This window comes from Callithrix jacchus, chromosome 1 (genome assembly GCF_049354715.1).
Source record: "Callithrix jacchus isolate 240 chromosome 1, calJac240_pri, whole genome shotgun sequence".
NCBI classification, from domain to species: domain Eukaryota; kingdom Metazoa; phylum Chordata; class Mammalia; order Primates; family Cebidae; genus Callithrix; species Callithrix jacchus.
Window position 1 is genome coordinate 121,990,620 of NC_133502.1, and position 15,326 is coordinate 122,005,945.

Genomic DNA, 15,326 nt, shown 5'->3' on the forward strand with positions numbered 1-15,326 from the left:
CACACCTGTAATCCCAGTACTTTGGGAGGCTGAGATGGGCAGATCACCTGAGGTCAGGAGTTTGAGACCAGCCTGGTCAACATGGCAAAGCCCTGTCCCTACTAAAAATACAAAAATTAGCTGAGCATGGTGGCAGGCACCTATAACCCCAGCTACTTGGGAGACTGAAGCAAGATAATGGCTTGAACCTGCAAGGCGAAGGTTGCAGTGAGCCAAGATCACACCACTGCATTCCAGCCTGGGGGACAGTGAGTCTCATTCTCAAAAAAAAAAAAAAAAAAATTATGAGGAAGTAGTAATTTTATCAGATATTAAGATATGCTACAAAGCCTTTATAATTAAAATGGTGGGTAGTAGCTCATGAATAGACAAATAGACCAGTGGAACAGAATAAAAAGTTCAGAGTTAGAGACAAATACATACAGAATTGTCATAATATATAAATGTCATAATATATTATGACACTATACACAAGAATAATAGATAGAGATCAAAGTGTAGGGAATGAAACCTACAAACCCTGGTGTGTGGTGAAAGGATTTCTGTTACTCCAATCCAGAGGAAATGAAAAGATTGATAAAACTGACTATCTAAAAATTAAAATGTTTTTACAACATAAAGTCAAAAGACAGCTGCCAAACTTGGAGAAAATATAACATATACTACAAAGGGCTGATATCCCTAATACATAAGAACTCTTAAAAGTTGAGAAACAATGACCAAAAACCTAATGGGAAAATGAGAAAAAGACATGAACCAGTAATTCACACACGAAAAAGATGAAAATGACTCAGAAACATGAAAAAATGCTCAAACATACTCAAAATTAGAGAAATGAAAATTAAACCTACACACCGATACCTTTTCTTTCCTATCAGACTGGGAGAAATTTTAATATGTGATGCATTATTTTGACAAGGCTGTGGGAGACAGGTGGGGTTTTTTTTAACATTGCTGATGAGAATGCAGTTTGTTAGAAATTTTCTGTAGGGTAAATTTTGTAATACTTAACACAGTGTTACATATATGCATGCTTTTTGCCCCGGCAATTCCACTTCTAGCAACTTATACCACAGATACCCCTCCAACAATATGAAAATACATGTGTTCAAGGTTATTCCTTGAAACATTGTAATTGCAAAGTATTTGAAACACCTTAAATATACAGACATAGGAGAGAAGGGTGTTGAATATGCTATGGGAAATCCACACTGTAATATTTTGCAGCTATAATGAAGGACGAGGAAGGATTAACTCAGAGAGAGTAATTACCAGTATGTTCTATTAAGTGAAAAAAGTAAAGTCCCATATATAAAATATGCCACCTTTTACGTAAGAAAAGTGTGCCAGGGGTAGATTATTGGCTCTCATCTTCAAATTTACTTTTTTTTCTGCTCTGTAAAAATGGACCTTGGCTTTTTAAATACTTTCTTCTTGCCAGCTAGCACATCGTTAAGCTTTGTTAGTGAAGGGCATTGGAGAGACCTTTCAGGACTCTCAAGGGTTTTGCTTCTGATCTGATGTGCTGGTTCAGCAGGATCCTGCAGTGCACACCGCTTCCCCAGTGCCCACTCCTGCAATACACTGCAGTCTGAAGCACCCAGCGCCCAGCAGCTTTCCCTGCCAACCCCATTTCCTTCCACAGCTCCCCTGAACAGGTTTTCCAGGTGCTATGGAGGATGGATTTCTAGCAGGATCCACTGATGTAGCACTACGGCAACTTCTTTCTCCAGCTCATCTGGATCTCAGTCCTGGGAAGAGAAAAGGACTTCCTTGCACTTTCTCAGCCCTGGGGATAGAGTGCTCCTATTTGTTATTTGTTCCCTTTACTGCTTCCCTGCCAATTCCTCATTATTCCAATCCTGTGTTAAAGTTATTGAATCCTTAACCTTTCTTTGTTCAAACTGATACTCATTTTTTCCTCCCAGTTGAACTCAGACTGATACAGAAGGAGATAGAAGAATGTACACAAATATCTGTTTATTTGAACAAAAGAAATGGAAAGGATAAACCGAAACTATAGAGACAGATTGCCTGCAGGGATGGGACAGAAAGGGGTGGAAAGAAGGGAGGGAATGGGAACAGGTTGTAGGGACAGAGAGGGAGTGACACTTGTGACTCTTAGGATCATAGTGATGTTCCACATATATTTCACATACCCCAAATGTAATCAGATAATTAAAACCAACCAGGATGTAGGTGGGGGGAACCCAAAACTGAACTCAAAAACTAAAAAATAAGCCTAGTTATATTACAGATGTATAATATAACACCACTGAAGAGGGTGGGAGGGTGGGGAAGAAAGAACTAAAGTCTATGTTAAAGCATATCTTTTTTTTGTTTTTTGAGGCACTTCATGAATTTGCATATCATCCATGGACAGGGGCCGTGCTAATCTTAACTGTATTGTTCCAATTTTTAAATAATAAAATGCTATCAAAAGCATATCGATATAATATAAGGGCGAAGACAGTTCTGTTTATAAGTTAGTGTTTCTCACAAGGGTATAGGTTAGCAATTCTGTAACTATTTTATGTATTTACTAGAATTGAACAAATAAGTCAATAGGTTGTGGACAGTGAAAGCTGGATTTCTCATTTGTGGAGAAAGAAGCTTTAAACAAGGAAATGTTGAAAGCTAAAATGAATCCTGTGGTTTTAGTTTGGGATCAGGGTATCAGTATAAACTCATAGTTTTAAATATCTAACAGTACAATACAGAAATACAGATATTTGTACATGTATAGGTTAGCATTCATACGTATATTTCCTGCCTATCTCAGCTGACAGGCCTAGAGGCAGTGACTCCAGTAATAGTGAGAACACCTAGAACCCAGATACTGGTCTCTAAACACCTTTTTCCAGTAAAAGAACTACAGTTCTTAGAAGTGGTTGATACCAGGGATGAGACAAGAAAAACACAGGATGGGCTTCAAGCATCTTGTGGTGCCAGAAAGTAAGGGAATGTTCAAAAAATAAAATAAAAAAATTAAAAAGGAGAGGACTTGTTGAGCTAACCTGAAGGAGCTCCTAATGATTAAAGCTGGAACAATTTGAACAACAAAATAATGATAGTATTAGATTTTTGACCCCAGAATAAGACAAATATCTGTAGGTTCTTACTAATATAAATGATTAAATAAACTGATGGGAGGAAAGTGGTAGGTCTTCCTCAAAGCAGAATTCCAATGAATAAATGTAGAAGAAGGGAAGGTGAGAACTGCCATTTGGCATACACCACGGAAATATTGCAGACAAAACCTATCAATGAATGCTAAAATTCCTGGGTGAAGTTCGAGGAGAAACAAGATTTGCATAGTGTCAAAGTATCTCCTCCAAAATATTTACCAAGTTCATAGAAAGCGAGGTGTCTTTCTGGTAGAGGAACCTGGCAGACAGAAAACAAGCTAAATATTACTAGTAATATGTCATATTAATATCATTAACCTCTTTTTTTTTTTTGAGACAGAGTTTCGCTCTTGTTACCTAGGCTGGAATGCAATGGCGCCATCTCTGCTCACCGCAACCTCCGCCTCCTGGGTTCAGGCAATTCTCCTGCCTCAGCCACCTGAGTAGCTGGGATTACAGGCACGCGCAATCATGCCCAGCTAATTTTTTGTATTTTTAGTAGAGACGGGGTTTCACCATGTTGACCGGCATGGTCTTGATCTCTTGACCTTGTGATCCACCTGCCTCGGCCTCCCAAAGTGCTGGGATTACAGGCCTGAGCCACTGCGCCCGGCCTCATTAACCTCTTTTTAAAGTGTTTTTATTTTTTATTTTGAAGTACAAAAATTACTCTTTATTCTTTTGTATTATTATTATTCTTTCTCTTCCTTTTACACTATAAACTAACATGAACCTCTTGATATGATATACTGAGGAGGACGTCATTGTAGTATTCTTACCAAAATTCTAAGTTTGTTCCTATCATGAGGAACTAGCAGTCAAACCCAATTTGAAGGACATTCTACAAAATAACTGATTAGAGCTCATTGAAATTGTCAGGATCATGAAAGATAAGGAGAGACTGAAGAATTTTAACAAACTCAAGGAGACTAAGGAAAAGCAACAGATGCCATGTGGAATCCTGGATGGGAATCTGGAACAGGAAAAAAAAATGAGTAAATCAAAAATTGTGTGAAATTTGAAAAAGGCCTATAGCTAATAATATTGTATAAGAAATTATTTCAGGCTCTTGATGATTGTCTCATGATCATATCAATGTTGACTTAAGGGAAGCCGAAAAAGAGATAGAAGGGAACTTTTTCCTGCTTTTGCTACTTAAAAGTAGTTCCAAATAAAAAGCTGAATGTTAAATATGTTTTTGAAGCCCTAATAACAAATGTTGAACTTTAATTTTTTTTTTTTTTTTTTTTTGAATGTCTACAACAGAGTTAGAAAAAGGTTCTTGGAACATCGGGAAGAAACCATTACAATAGATCGAGCCTGCAGACAAGAAACATTTGTTTATGAGATGGTAAGTAAGTCTCATCTGTTTCACCCTTTTCTCTTATAACAGTAAACTGACATTGTTAGTAATGGTAATATGGTAGTTTATACTGGATATGCTTAGTTGAAAACAAACTAGAGAAAATCCTTTGAGTCTGGGAACTAGTGAGTAAAGAGGACCTTTAGAACTCAAGTGACCACATATTTGACTTTTTCAGATCTATGCCTTTGTTCTTGCTTGGTTTTGTCTTGCTTTCAGTATTAGGCTAAATTTATGCCTTTTTACTACCTTATTTCTTGCCTTTTTGTTCTGCTCCTGATTTTGGTTTAACCACATTCTTAATCCTTATCTGTGCTCTCGTGTAAAACTCTGGGAAATTTTAAGATGATGACTGTTAAGGAATTAGGAACTAGTACACATGATGGATCCAGAATCAATGTGCTGGGCACTGTGCTGGCACTTGATCATGCATAAGGGCACCTATTGTCTCTCCATTTATTTTACTTTTATTGTGGTAAAATTTACGTAATATAAAATTTACCATTTTGATCATTTTAAAGTGTTCGATCAAGTGGCAGTAAGTACATTCACAATGCTATATAATCATCACCAGTATTTCCAGAACTTTTTCATCATCCCAAACAAATTCTATACCCATTAAGCAATAACTCACCAGTTTTCCCTCCTGCAGCTCCTGGTAACCTCTATTCTACTTTCTTTCTCTATGAATTTGCCTATTCTAGATATCTTGTTTAAGCAGAATGTTTATTTTGTGTGTATGGCTTTTTTTTTTTTTTAAGACAGAGTCTTACTGCATCACCCAGGCTGGAGTGCTATGGCGCAATCTCAGCTCATTGCAGCCTCCGCTTCCCAGGTTTAAGCGATTCTCCTGCCTCAGCCTTCCAAGCAGCTGGGATTATAGGTGCCCGCCACTATGGCTGGCTAATTTTTGTATTTTTAGTAGAGACAGAGTTTCATCATGTTGGCCAGCCTGGTCTTGAACACTTGACCTCAAGCAGTGTGCCCACTTCGGCTTCCCAAAGTACTGGGATTATAGCCATAAACCACAACACCCAGCCTATGGCATATTTTACATAGCATAATGTTTTATAGATTCATCCATATTGTAGCATGTATTAGAACTTTACTCATTCCTCTTTATGGCTGAATAATATCTATTGTATGGATATACCATATTTTGTTCTGTTCATCTGTTTATCTGTTGATGGATATTTGGGTTGTTTCCATCTTTTGGCTATGGTGAATAATGCTGCTATGAAAATTAGTATAAAAATACTTTTTTTTTTTTAGAGACTGTCTTGCTTTGTCACCAGGGTAGAGTGCAGTGACACAATCTCAGCTCACCACAACGTCCACCTCCTGGGTTCAAGCGTTTCTTCTGCCTCAGCCTCCCAAATAGCTGGGATTACAGGCATATGCCACCATGCCTGGCTAATTTTTGTATTTTTAGTAGAGAAGGGCCAGACTGGTCTCAAACTCATGACCTTGTGATCCACCTGCCTCTGTCTCCTAAAGTGCTGGGATTACAGGTGTGCCCAGCCTACAAATATTTTTTTAAGTCCTGAGAATTACTTTGCTTCTGCACCTAGGAGTGGAATTGGTGGGTTGTATGGTTAATAATGAGAAACCGTTTTCCATAGCGACTACACCATTTTACATCCCCATTAGTAATGCATGAAGGCTCCAATTTCTCCATGTACTTGTGAACACTTATTTTGTAGTTTTTTTTTTAATAGTAGCCATCCTAGCGGGCGTGAAGTGATATCTCGTGATTTTAATTTGCATTTCCCTAATAACTAGTGATGCTGAACATCTTCTTATTTGGTTTTTGACCATCTGTATATTTTCTTTGAAAAAGGTCTATTGAAGTATTTTGCCCATTTTCTGCTTTTTTTGCGAATCCCACTCTGTCCCCAGGCTGGAGTGCAGTGGCACGATCTCGGCTTACTGTAACCTACACCTTCCAGGCTCAAGCAATTCTCCTGCCTCAGCCTCCTGAGTAGCTGGGACTACAGGTGCATCCTACCACGCCTGGCTAATTTTTTATATTTTTAGTAGAGACGAGGTTTCACCATGTTAGCCAGGATGGTCTCCATCTTCTGAACTATGATCCTCCTGCCTCTGCCTTCCAAAGTCCTGGGATTACAGGCATGAGCCACCAGTCCTGGCCTTGCCCAATTTCAAGTTGGGTTGTTTATCCTGTTAAGTTGTAAGAGTTCTTGGCTGAGTGTGGTGGCTCATGCTTATAATCCCAGCACTTTGGGAGGCCAGCCTGGCCAAAAAAAAAAAGAGAGAACAACCAAATAGATGCAATAAAAAACGATAAAGGGGAAATCACCACAGATTCCACAGAAATTCAGACCATCATCAGAGAATATTACAAACAACTCTATGCACATAAACTAGTAAACCTGGAAGAAATGGATAAATTCCTGGACACCTGTGTCCTCCCAAGACTAAACTAGGAGGAAGCCGAAACTATGAATAGACCAATGGCAAGGTCAGAAGTCGAGGCAGCAATTAAGAGCCTACCACACAAAAAATGTCCAAGTCCAGATGGGTTCACAGCCAAATTCTACCAGACACACAAAGAGGAGCTGGTACCATTCCTTCTGAAGTTATTCCAAATAATTCAAAAAGAGGGAATCCTTCCCAGATCATTTTATGAGACCAACATCATCCTGATACCAAAACCCGGCAGAGACCCAACAAGAAAAGAAAACTTCAGGCCAATGTCCATGATGAACATAGATGCAAAAATCTTCAATAAAATACTGGCAAGCCGATTGCAACAGCACATCAAAAAGCTTATCCATCATGATCAAGTAGGATTCACCCCGGGGATGCAAGGCTGGTTCACCATATGCAAGTCTATAAACGTAATTCACCACATAAACAGAACCAAAAACAAAAACCACCTGATTATCTCAATTGATGCAGAGAAGGCATTCGACAAAATTCAACAGCCCTTTATGCTAAAAACCCTCAATAAACTCGGTATCGGTGGAACGTATCTCAAAGTAATAAAAGCTATTTATGACAAACCAACAGCCAATATCATACTGAATGGGCAAAAACTGGAAGCATTCCCTTTGAAATCCGGCACTAGACAAGGATGCCCTCTTTCACCACTCCTATTCAATAGTACTGGAAGTTCTAGCCAGAGCAGTCAGGCAAGAAACAGAAATAAAGGGTATTCAAATAGGAAAGGTGGAAGCCAAATTGTCACTATTTGCAGACGACATGATAGTATACCTAGAAGACCCCATCATCTCAGCCCAAAAACTCCTGAAACTGATAAGCAACTTCTGCAAAGTCTCAGGATATAAAATCAATGTGCAAAAATCACAAGCATTCCTATACACCAATAACAGACTTAAAGAGAGCCAAATCAAGAACGAACTGTCATTCACAATTGCTACAAGAAGAATAAATACCTAGGAATACAACTCACAAGGAACGTAAGGGACCTCTTCAAGGAAAACTACAAACCACTGCTCAAGGATATAAGAGAGGATACAAACAGATGGAGAAACATTCCATGTTCATGGTTAGGAAGAATTGATATTGTGAAAATGGCTATACTGCCCAAAGTAATTTACAGAATCAACGCTATCCCCATCAAGCTACCATTGACTTTCTCCACAGAACTGGAAAAAACCACCATGAACTTCATATTGAACCAAAAGAGAGCCCGCATAGCCAAATCAATTCTAAGCAAAAAGAACACAGCGGGGGGTATCACACTACCGGATTTCAAACTATACTACAAGGCTACAGTAATCAAAACAGCATGGTACTGGTACCAAAACAGAGATATAGACCAATGGAACAGAACAGAGGCATCAGAGGCAGCACAACATATCTACAACCATACAATCTTTGATAAACCTGACAAAAACAAGCAATGGGGAAAGGATTCCCTGTTTAATAAATGGTGTTGGGAAAACTGGCTAGCCATGTGCAGAAAGCAGAAACTGGACCCCTTCCTGACACCTTACACTAAAATTAACTCCAGATGGATTAAAGACTTAAACATAAGACCTAACACCATAAAAACCCTAGAAGAAAATCTAGGCAAAACCATTCAGGACATAGGAGTAGGCAAGGACTTCATGAACAAAACACCAAAAGCATTGGCAACAAAAGCCAAAATAGACAAATGGGACCTAATCAAACTCCACAGCTTCTGCACAGCAAAAGAAACAGTCACTAGAGTGAATCGGCAACCAACAGAATGGGAAAAAATTTTTGCAGTCTACCCATCTGACAAAGGGCTGATATCCAGAATTTAAAAAGAACTCAAACAGATTTACAGGAAAAAAACAAACAAGCTCATTCAAAAATGGGCAAAGGATATGAACAGACACTTTTCTAAAGAAGACATACAAGAGGCCAACAAAATGAAAAAATGCTCATCATCACTGGTCATTAGAGAGATGCAAATCAAAACCACATTGAGATACCATCTCACGCCAGTTAGAATGGTGATCATTAAAAAATCTGGAGACAACAGATGCTGGAGAGGATGTGGAGAAATAGGAACACTTTTACACTGTTGATGGGAGTTAAACTAGTTCAACCATTGTGGAAGACAGTGTGGCGATTCCTTAAGGCCTTAGAAATACAAATTCCAATTGACCCAGCAATCCCATTATTGGGTATATATCCAAAGGACTATAAATCGTTCTACTATAAGGACACGTGCACACGAATGTTCATTGCAGCACTGTTTACAATAGCAAAGATCTGGAACCAACCCAAATGCCCATCGATGATAGACTGGACTGGGAAAATGTGGCACGTATACACCATGGAATATTATGCAGCAATCAGAAATGATGAGTTCGTGTCGTTTGTAGGGACATGGATGAATCTGGAGAACATCATTCTCAGCAAACTGACACAAGAACAGAAAATGAAATACCGCATATTCTCACTCATAGGTGGGTGATGAAAAATGAGAACACATGGACACAAGGAAGGGAGTACCAAACACTGGGGTTTATTGGGGGGAAGAGGGGAGGGACAGTAGGGTGGGGGGAGCTGGGGAGGCATAGCCTGGGGAGAAATGCCAAATGTGGGTGAAGGGGAGGAAGGCAGCAAAACACACTGCCATGTGTGTACCTATGCAAATGTCTTGCATGTTCTGCACATGTACCCCAAAACCTAAAATGCAATTAAAAAAAAAAAAAGTGTTCTTTGTATTTCTGGATACTAGACCCTTACCGTATATATAATTTAAAATATTTTCTCTCATTCTATGTATTGTCCTTTAACTTACTTATTTTGTTGTTGTTTTTTGTTTTTTTGAGACGGAGTTTCACTCTTGTTGCCCAAGCTGCAGTGCAATGGTGTTATCTCAGCTCACTACAACCTCCACCTCCCAGGTTCAACTGATTCTCCTGCCTCTGCCTCCCAAGTAGCTGGGAGTAGAGGCATCCACTGCCATGCCCAGCTAATGTTTGTGTTTTTTTCTTTTTTGAAACTGGGGTCTCGCTCTGTCGCCCAAGCTGGAGTGCAGTGGCACGATCTCGGCTCCCTGCAACCTCTGCCTCCCGGGTTCAAGCGATTCTCCTGCCTCAGCTCCAAGTAGCTGGGATTATAGGCACCTGCCAATATGCCGAGGTAATTTTTGTATTTCAAGTACAAATGGGGTTTCACCATGATAGTCAGGCCGGTCTTCAACGCCTGACCTCAGGTAATCCACCCACTTCAGCCTCCCAAAGTGCTGGGATTAACAGGCTTGAACCATTGCGCCTGGCCAATTTTTGTATTTTTAATAGAGACGGGTTCACCATGTTGGCCAGGCTGGTCTCAAACTCCTGACCTCAGGTGAGGAGTTTGAGACCAGAAGGAGGCCCTTCTCAGCCTCCCAAAGTGCTGGGAATACAACTGTGAGCCATCTCGCCCAGACTTTTACTTTCTTGATAGTGTCATTGGATATGTAAGCATTTTTAAATTTGATGAAGCCCAGTTTACCTTTCTTCTTTGGTTGTCCTTGCTTTTGATGTCATACTTAAAACTTTGCCAAATGCAGCATCGTGAAGATTTTCCCATATGTTTTCTTCTAGGAGTTTTATAACTTTAGCTCATAAGTTCAGGTCTTTGATCCATTTTGAATTTATTTATTTATTTTGAGATGGAGTTTTTCTCGTCACCCAGGCTGGAGTGCAGTGGCATGATCTCAGCTCACTGCAGCCTCTGCTTTCCAGATTCAAGCTGTTCTCCTGCCTCAGCCTCCTGAGTACCTCGGATTACAGGCACCTGCCACCATACCTGGCTAATTTTTCTATTTTTAGTAGGCAGGGTTTCACCGTGTTGGCCAGGCTGGTCTCAAAGTCCTGACCTCATGATCCGCCCACCTTGGCCTCCCAAAGTGCTGGGCTTACATGTGTGAGCCACTGTGCCTGGCCCAAGTTGATTTTTATATACGATGTAAGGAAAGGGTTTGACTTCATTCTTTTGCATGTAGATATCTATTTTTTTTCAGGCTGTCCTTTCCCTAGTGAATGATCTTGGCACTTTTGTCCAAAGTCAGTTGGCCATGTAAGTTCCATTGTTAGTTTCTGTTGGTCTAGATGTCTATTCTAACCTAGAACTGCACTGTTTTGATTACTTTGGCTTTGTAGTAAATTTTGAAATCAAGGAGTATGAGTCCTCCAAATTTGTTTTTGTTTTTCAAGATTGTTTTGACTATTCAGGGGCCCCTCAAATTCCATATGAATTTTAGGTGGATGTTTCTGTTTTTGAAATAAATGCCATTGGAATTTTGTTAGGGATTGCATTGAACCTGTAGATTACTTTGGAGAGTATTGATATCTTAGTGATATTAAGTCTTCCAATCCATGATGAGATTTCTTTACATTTATTTAGATCTTTAATTTCTTTCAGCACTGTTTTATACTTTTTATGTATACAAGCCTTTCACTTCCTTGGTTAAATTTATCCCTAAATATTTTATTCTTTTGATACTATTGTAAGTGAAACTGTTTTCTTAATTTCTTCTTTTTTTTTTTTTTTTTTTTTTTTGAGATAGTCTTGCTCTGTCACCCAGGCTGGAATGCAGTGGTGTGATCTCAGCTCACTCCAACCTTCGTCTTCCAGGTTCAAGCGATTCTTGTGCGTTAGCCCTCCTGAGTAGCTAGGATCTCAGGCGTCCATCACTGTGCCTGGCTAATTTTTGTATTTTTAGTATAAACGGAGTTTCACCATGTTGGCCAGGCTGGTCTTGAACTCCTGACCTCATGATCTACCTGCCTTGGCCTCCCAGAGTGCTGGGATTGCAGGTGTGAACCAGTGTACCCGGCTGTTTTCTTAATTTTTTTTTCAAATTGTTCATTACTAGTATATAGAAACACAATTCATTTTTGTGTATTGATTTTGTATTCTGCACCTTTGCTGAATTTGTTAATTAGCTCCTTTTTTGTGCATGTATATGGATTGATTCTTTAATTTTTTTTCTTTTTCTTTTGCATGCACTTAAGGCATATATGGATGGATTCTTTAGGATTTTGTGTATGTTGCGATTATGTAATCTGTAGAGATAACTTTATTTCTTCATTTCTAATTTGGCCTACCTCCCTTCTTCCTTCTCTGTCTACAACTTCTAGTACTTTGTTGTATAAGAGTGTCAAAAGTCACATCCCTTTCTTGTTGCTGATGATAGGGGAAAAGTTTTCAGTCTTTCACCATTGAGTATGATATTAGTTGTGGGCTTTTTTTTTCTTTTCTTTTTTTTTAGACTGAGTCTAACTCTGTTGCTAGACTAGAGTGCAGTGGTGTGATCTCGGTTCACCACAACCTCTGCCTTGCAGGTTCAAGCAGTTCTCCTGCCTCAGCCTCCCAAGTAGCTAGGCCTACAGGTGTGTGCCACCACACCCAGCTAATTTTTTTAAATTATTATTATTTTTTTTTTGAGAGAGAGTCTCTTACTGTCACCCCAACTGGAGTGAAATGGCATGATTCTCCTGCCTCAGCCTCCTGCTGTTACAGGCACCTGCCCCCATGTTCAGCTAAGTTTTGGTATTTTAAGTAGAGAGGGGGTTTCACTATGTTGGCCAGGCTGGTCTCGAACTCCTGACCTTGTGATCCACCTGCCTCAGCCTCCCAAAGTGCTAGGATTACAGGCATGAGCCACTGCACCCGGCTACTAATTTTTAGTAGAGGTGCGGTTTCATCCTGTTGGCCAGGATGGTCTTGATCTCTTGACATCGTGATCCGCCTGGCTCAGCCTCTTAAACTGCTGGGATGACAGGCGAGAGCCACCACGCCTGGCCAGCTGTGGCCTTTTCTTATATGGCTTTTATCAGGCTGAGGAAATTCCCTTCTGGTCCTATTTTATCATGAAAGGGTGTTAGATTTTGTCAAATGCTTTTCCTTGTCGACTGAGGTGATGATCTGTTTTTTTTTCCCCTCATCATTCCATTAGTGTAGTGTATTATATTGATTGACCTGCTAATGTTAGATTACCCTGACATTTTTGAGGATAAATAAATCCTACTTGGATGTGGGATTCAATAAAAATCGTAATCATAAAAAGTATCTTTTCTTATAACTGAAGGACATTAGAAATCAATAACAGAAGGAAAATTCACAAAAACAACACATTTGACAATATCCTTTTAATATAATGCCGAATTTACTTTGCTAGTATTTTGTTGAGATTATTGCATACCTATTTATAAAGGGATATTGGCCTGTAGTTTTCCTGTAGTGTCTTTGTCTCACTGTGGTGTCAAGATAATGCTGGTTTTATAGAATGAGTTAGGAAGTGTTTACTCCTTTTCAGATTTTCTGAAAGAGTTTGAGAAACTCTGGTATTAATTATTCTTTTAATGTTTGGTAGAATTTGCCAGTGAAGTCATCTTCTGGGCTTTTCTTTGTTGGAAGATTTTTCATTGCTGATTCCACCTCCTTCCTTGTTATATGTCTATTTAGATTTTTATTTCTTTTTGAATCAGTTTTGAGTTTGTATGTTTCCAGAAACTTGTCCTTTTCATCTAGGTTATTCAATTTGTTTGCCAACAGCAGTTCATAGTTTTCTCTTCTAAACTTTTTTTCCCTGTAAAATCAGTAATAATGTCTTCACTTTTATTTCTCAATTTAGTAATTTGAGTCTTCTTTTCTTTCAATCAGTGCGTAAAAGTTTGTCAAAGTTGATGTTTTCAAGTAACCAGCTTTTGTTTTTATTGATTGTTCTATATTTCTATTCTGTTTCATTTATATCTCCACTCATCTTTATAATTTCCATTTTTTTGCTAGCTTTGGGTTAATTCTTTTTTAATTCCTTATGTAGTTACTGAGATTGTTCTTTTTATATAAAGTTATACAGCCATAACTTTTTAAAATCACTGTTTTTACTGCATCTTACTAAGTTTCATGTGCTGTGATTTGTCAAGCGTGTGTGTTAAATTTCCACATATTTGTGAATTTTCAAATTTTCCTTCTGTTATTGATTTCTAACATCATTACTTTAATTTTAGATTTGTTGGTTTATCCTGGAGAATGATTCATATACACTCGAGAAGAACCTGTATTCAGCCATTGTTGGATAGAGAGTTCTTTGTTAGGTCTAAGTATTATGTCTAATTGTTATGTCTAACTGTTATGTTCTAATTGAATAGTTGTTCAAGCCTCCTGTTTCTTTTCTATCTGTCTGTCTGTCTGTCTGTCTATCTATCTGTCTATCTAATTATCTGTCTATTTTTTGAGATGGAGTCTCGCTTTGTCACCCATGCTGGAGTGCAGTAGCGCAATCTCGGCTCACTGCAACCTCTGCCTCCCAGATTTAAGCAATTCTCCTGCCTCAGCCTCCCTAGTAGCTGCGACTATAGGTGCATACCACCATGCCTGGTTCATTTTTTGTATTTTTAGTAGAGATGGCATTTCATTGTGTTAGCCAGGATGGTCTTGATCTCCCGACCTCAGGTGATCCGCCCACCTCGGCCTCCCAAAGTGCTGGGATTACAGGTGTGAGCCACCGTGTCCGACCCTCCTATTTCTTTATTGATCTTCTGTCTAGTTTTTCTACCCATTATGAAAAGCAGGGCATTAAAGTCTCCAACTATTAGCGTAGAACTATTTCTTCAATTTTGTTGGCTTTTGCTTCATTTATTTTATTTATTTTTTTTTGAGAACAGGGTCTTGCTCTGTGGCCCAGGCTGGAGTGCAGTGGCGCCATTACTGCGCATTGCTGCCTTAACCTCCTGGGCTCATGTTATTCTCTTATCTCTGCCTCCTGAGTAGATAGTACTATAAGTGTGCTCTACCATGCTGAGCTAATTTTTTGTAGAGATGGGGTTTTGCCATGTTGCCCAGGCTGGTCTGGAACTCTTGGACTCAAGAGATAGGCCCACCTTGGTCTCTTGTGCTTCTTAGATTTTAGAGTTCTGTTGGCTGTATATAAGTTTATAATTGTATATATCTTCTTGCTGGGTGGCATCTTTTGCCAGTATATAATGTCCTCCTTTGTCTATTAAAACCTTAAAAGATTTTTTTTTTAGAGATGGGGTCTTGCTATGTTCCCCAGGCTGGCCTCAAACTCTTAGGCTCAAGTGATCCTCCATCAGCTTTCTGATAGCTGGGACTACAAACACATGCCAGAACATCTTGTTTTTCTGTAACTTAAGGATTACAATTTTTTTTCTTTGAGACAGAGTCTCACTCTGTTGCCAAGGTTTGAGTGCAGTGGCCTGACAACAACTCACTGTACCCTCTGCCTTCCAGGTTCAAGTGATTTTGTGCCTCAGCCTCCCAAGTAGCTGGGACTACAGGTGCCCACCACCACACCCAGCTGATTTTTGTATTTTTGTAGAGGCAGGGTTTCACCATGTTGGCCAGGCTTGTCTGGA

The 15,326-nt window shown here is 39.3% G+C and overlaps 1 protein-coding gene and 1 non-coding gene across 4 annotated transcripts in view; one reads left to right on the forward strand and one right to left on the reverse strand.

The window, feature by feature from the left end:
* The window catches only part of SNAPC3 (small nuclear RNA activating complex polypeptide 3), a 55,163-nt gene that overhangs the window by 10,935 nt on the left and 28,902 nt on the right, over positions 1-15,326 (forward strand). For all 3 annotated transcript variants that reach the window (XM_078369553.1, XM_054256312.2, XM_078369557.1), the window contains exon 3: positions 4,395-4,479. In XM_078369553.1, coding sequence (XP_078225679.1) covers positions 4,395-4,479 — 85 coding nt within the window. The remainder of the gene's footprint in view (positions 1-4,394; positions 4,480-15,326) is intronic.
* On the reverse strand, positions 2,339-2,446 carry LOC118148311 (U6 spliceosomal RNA). The gene has a single exon (XR_004735078.1). It is a non-coding gene; the product is annotated as a U6 spliceosomal RNA (small nuclear RNA).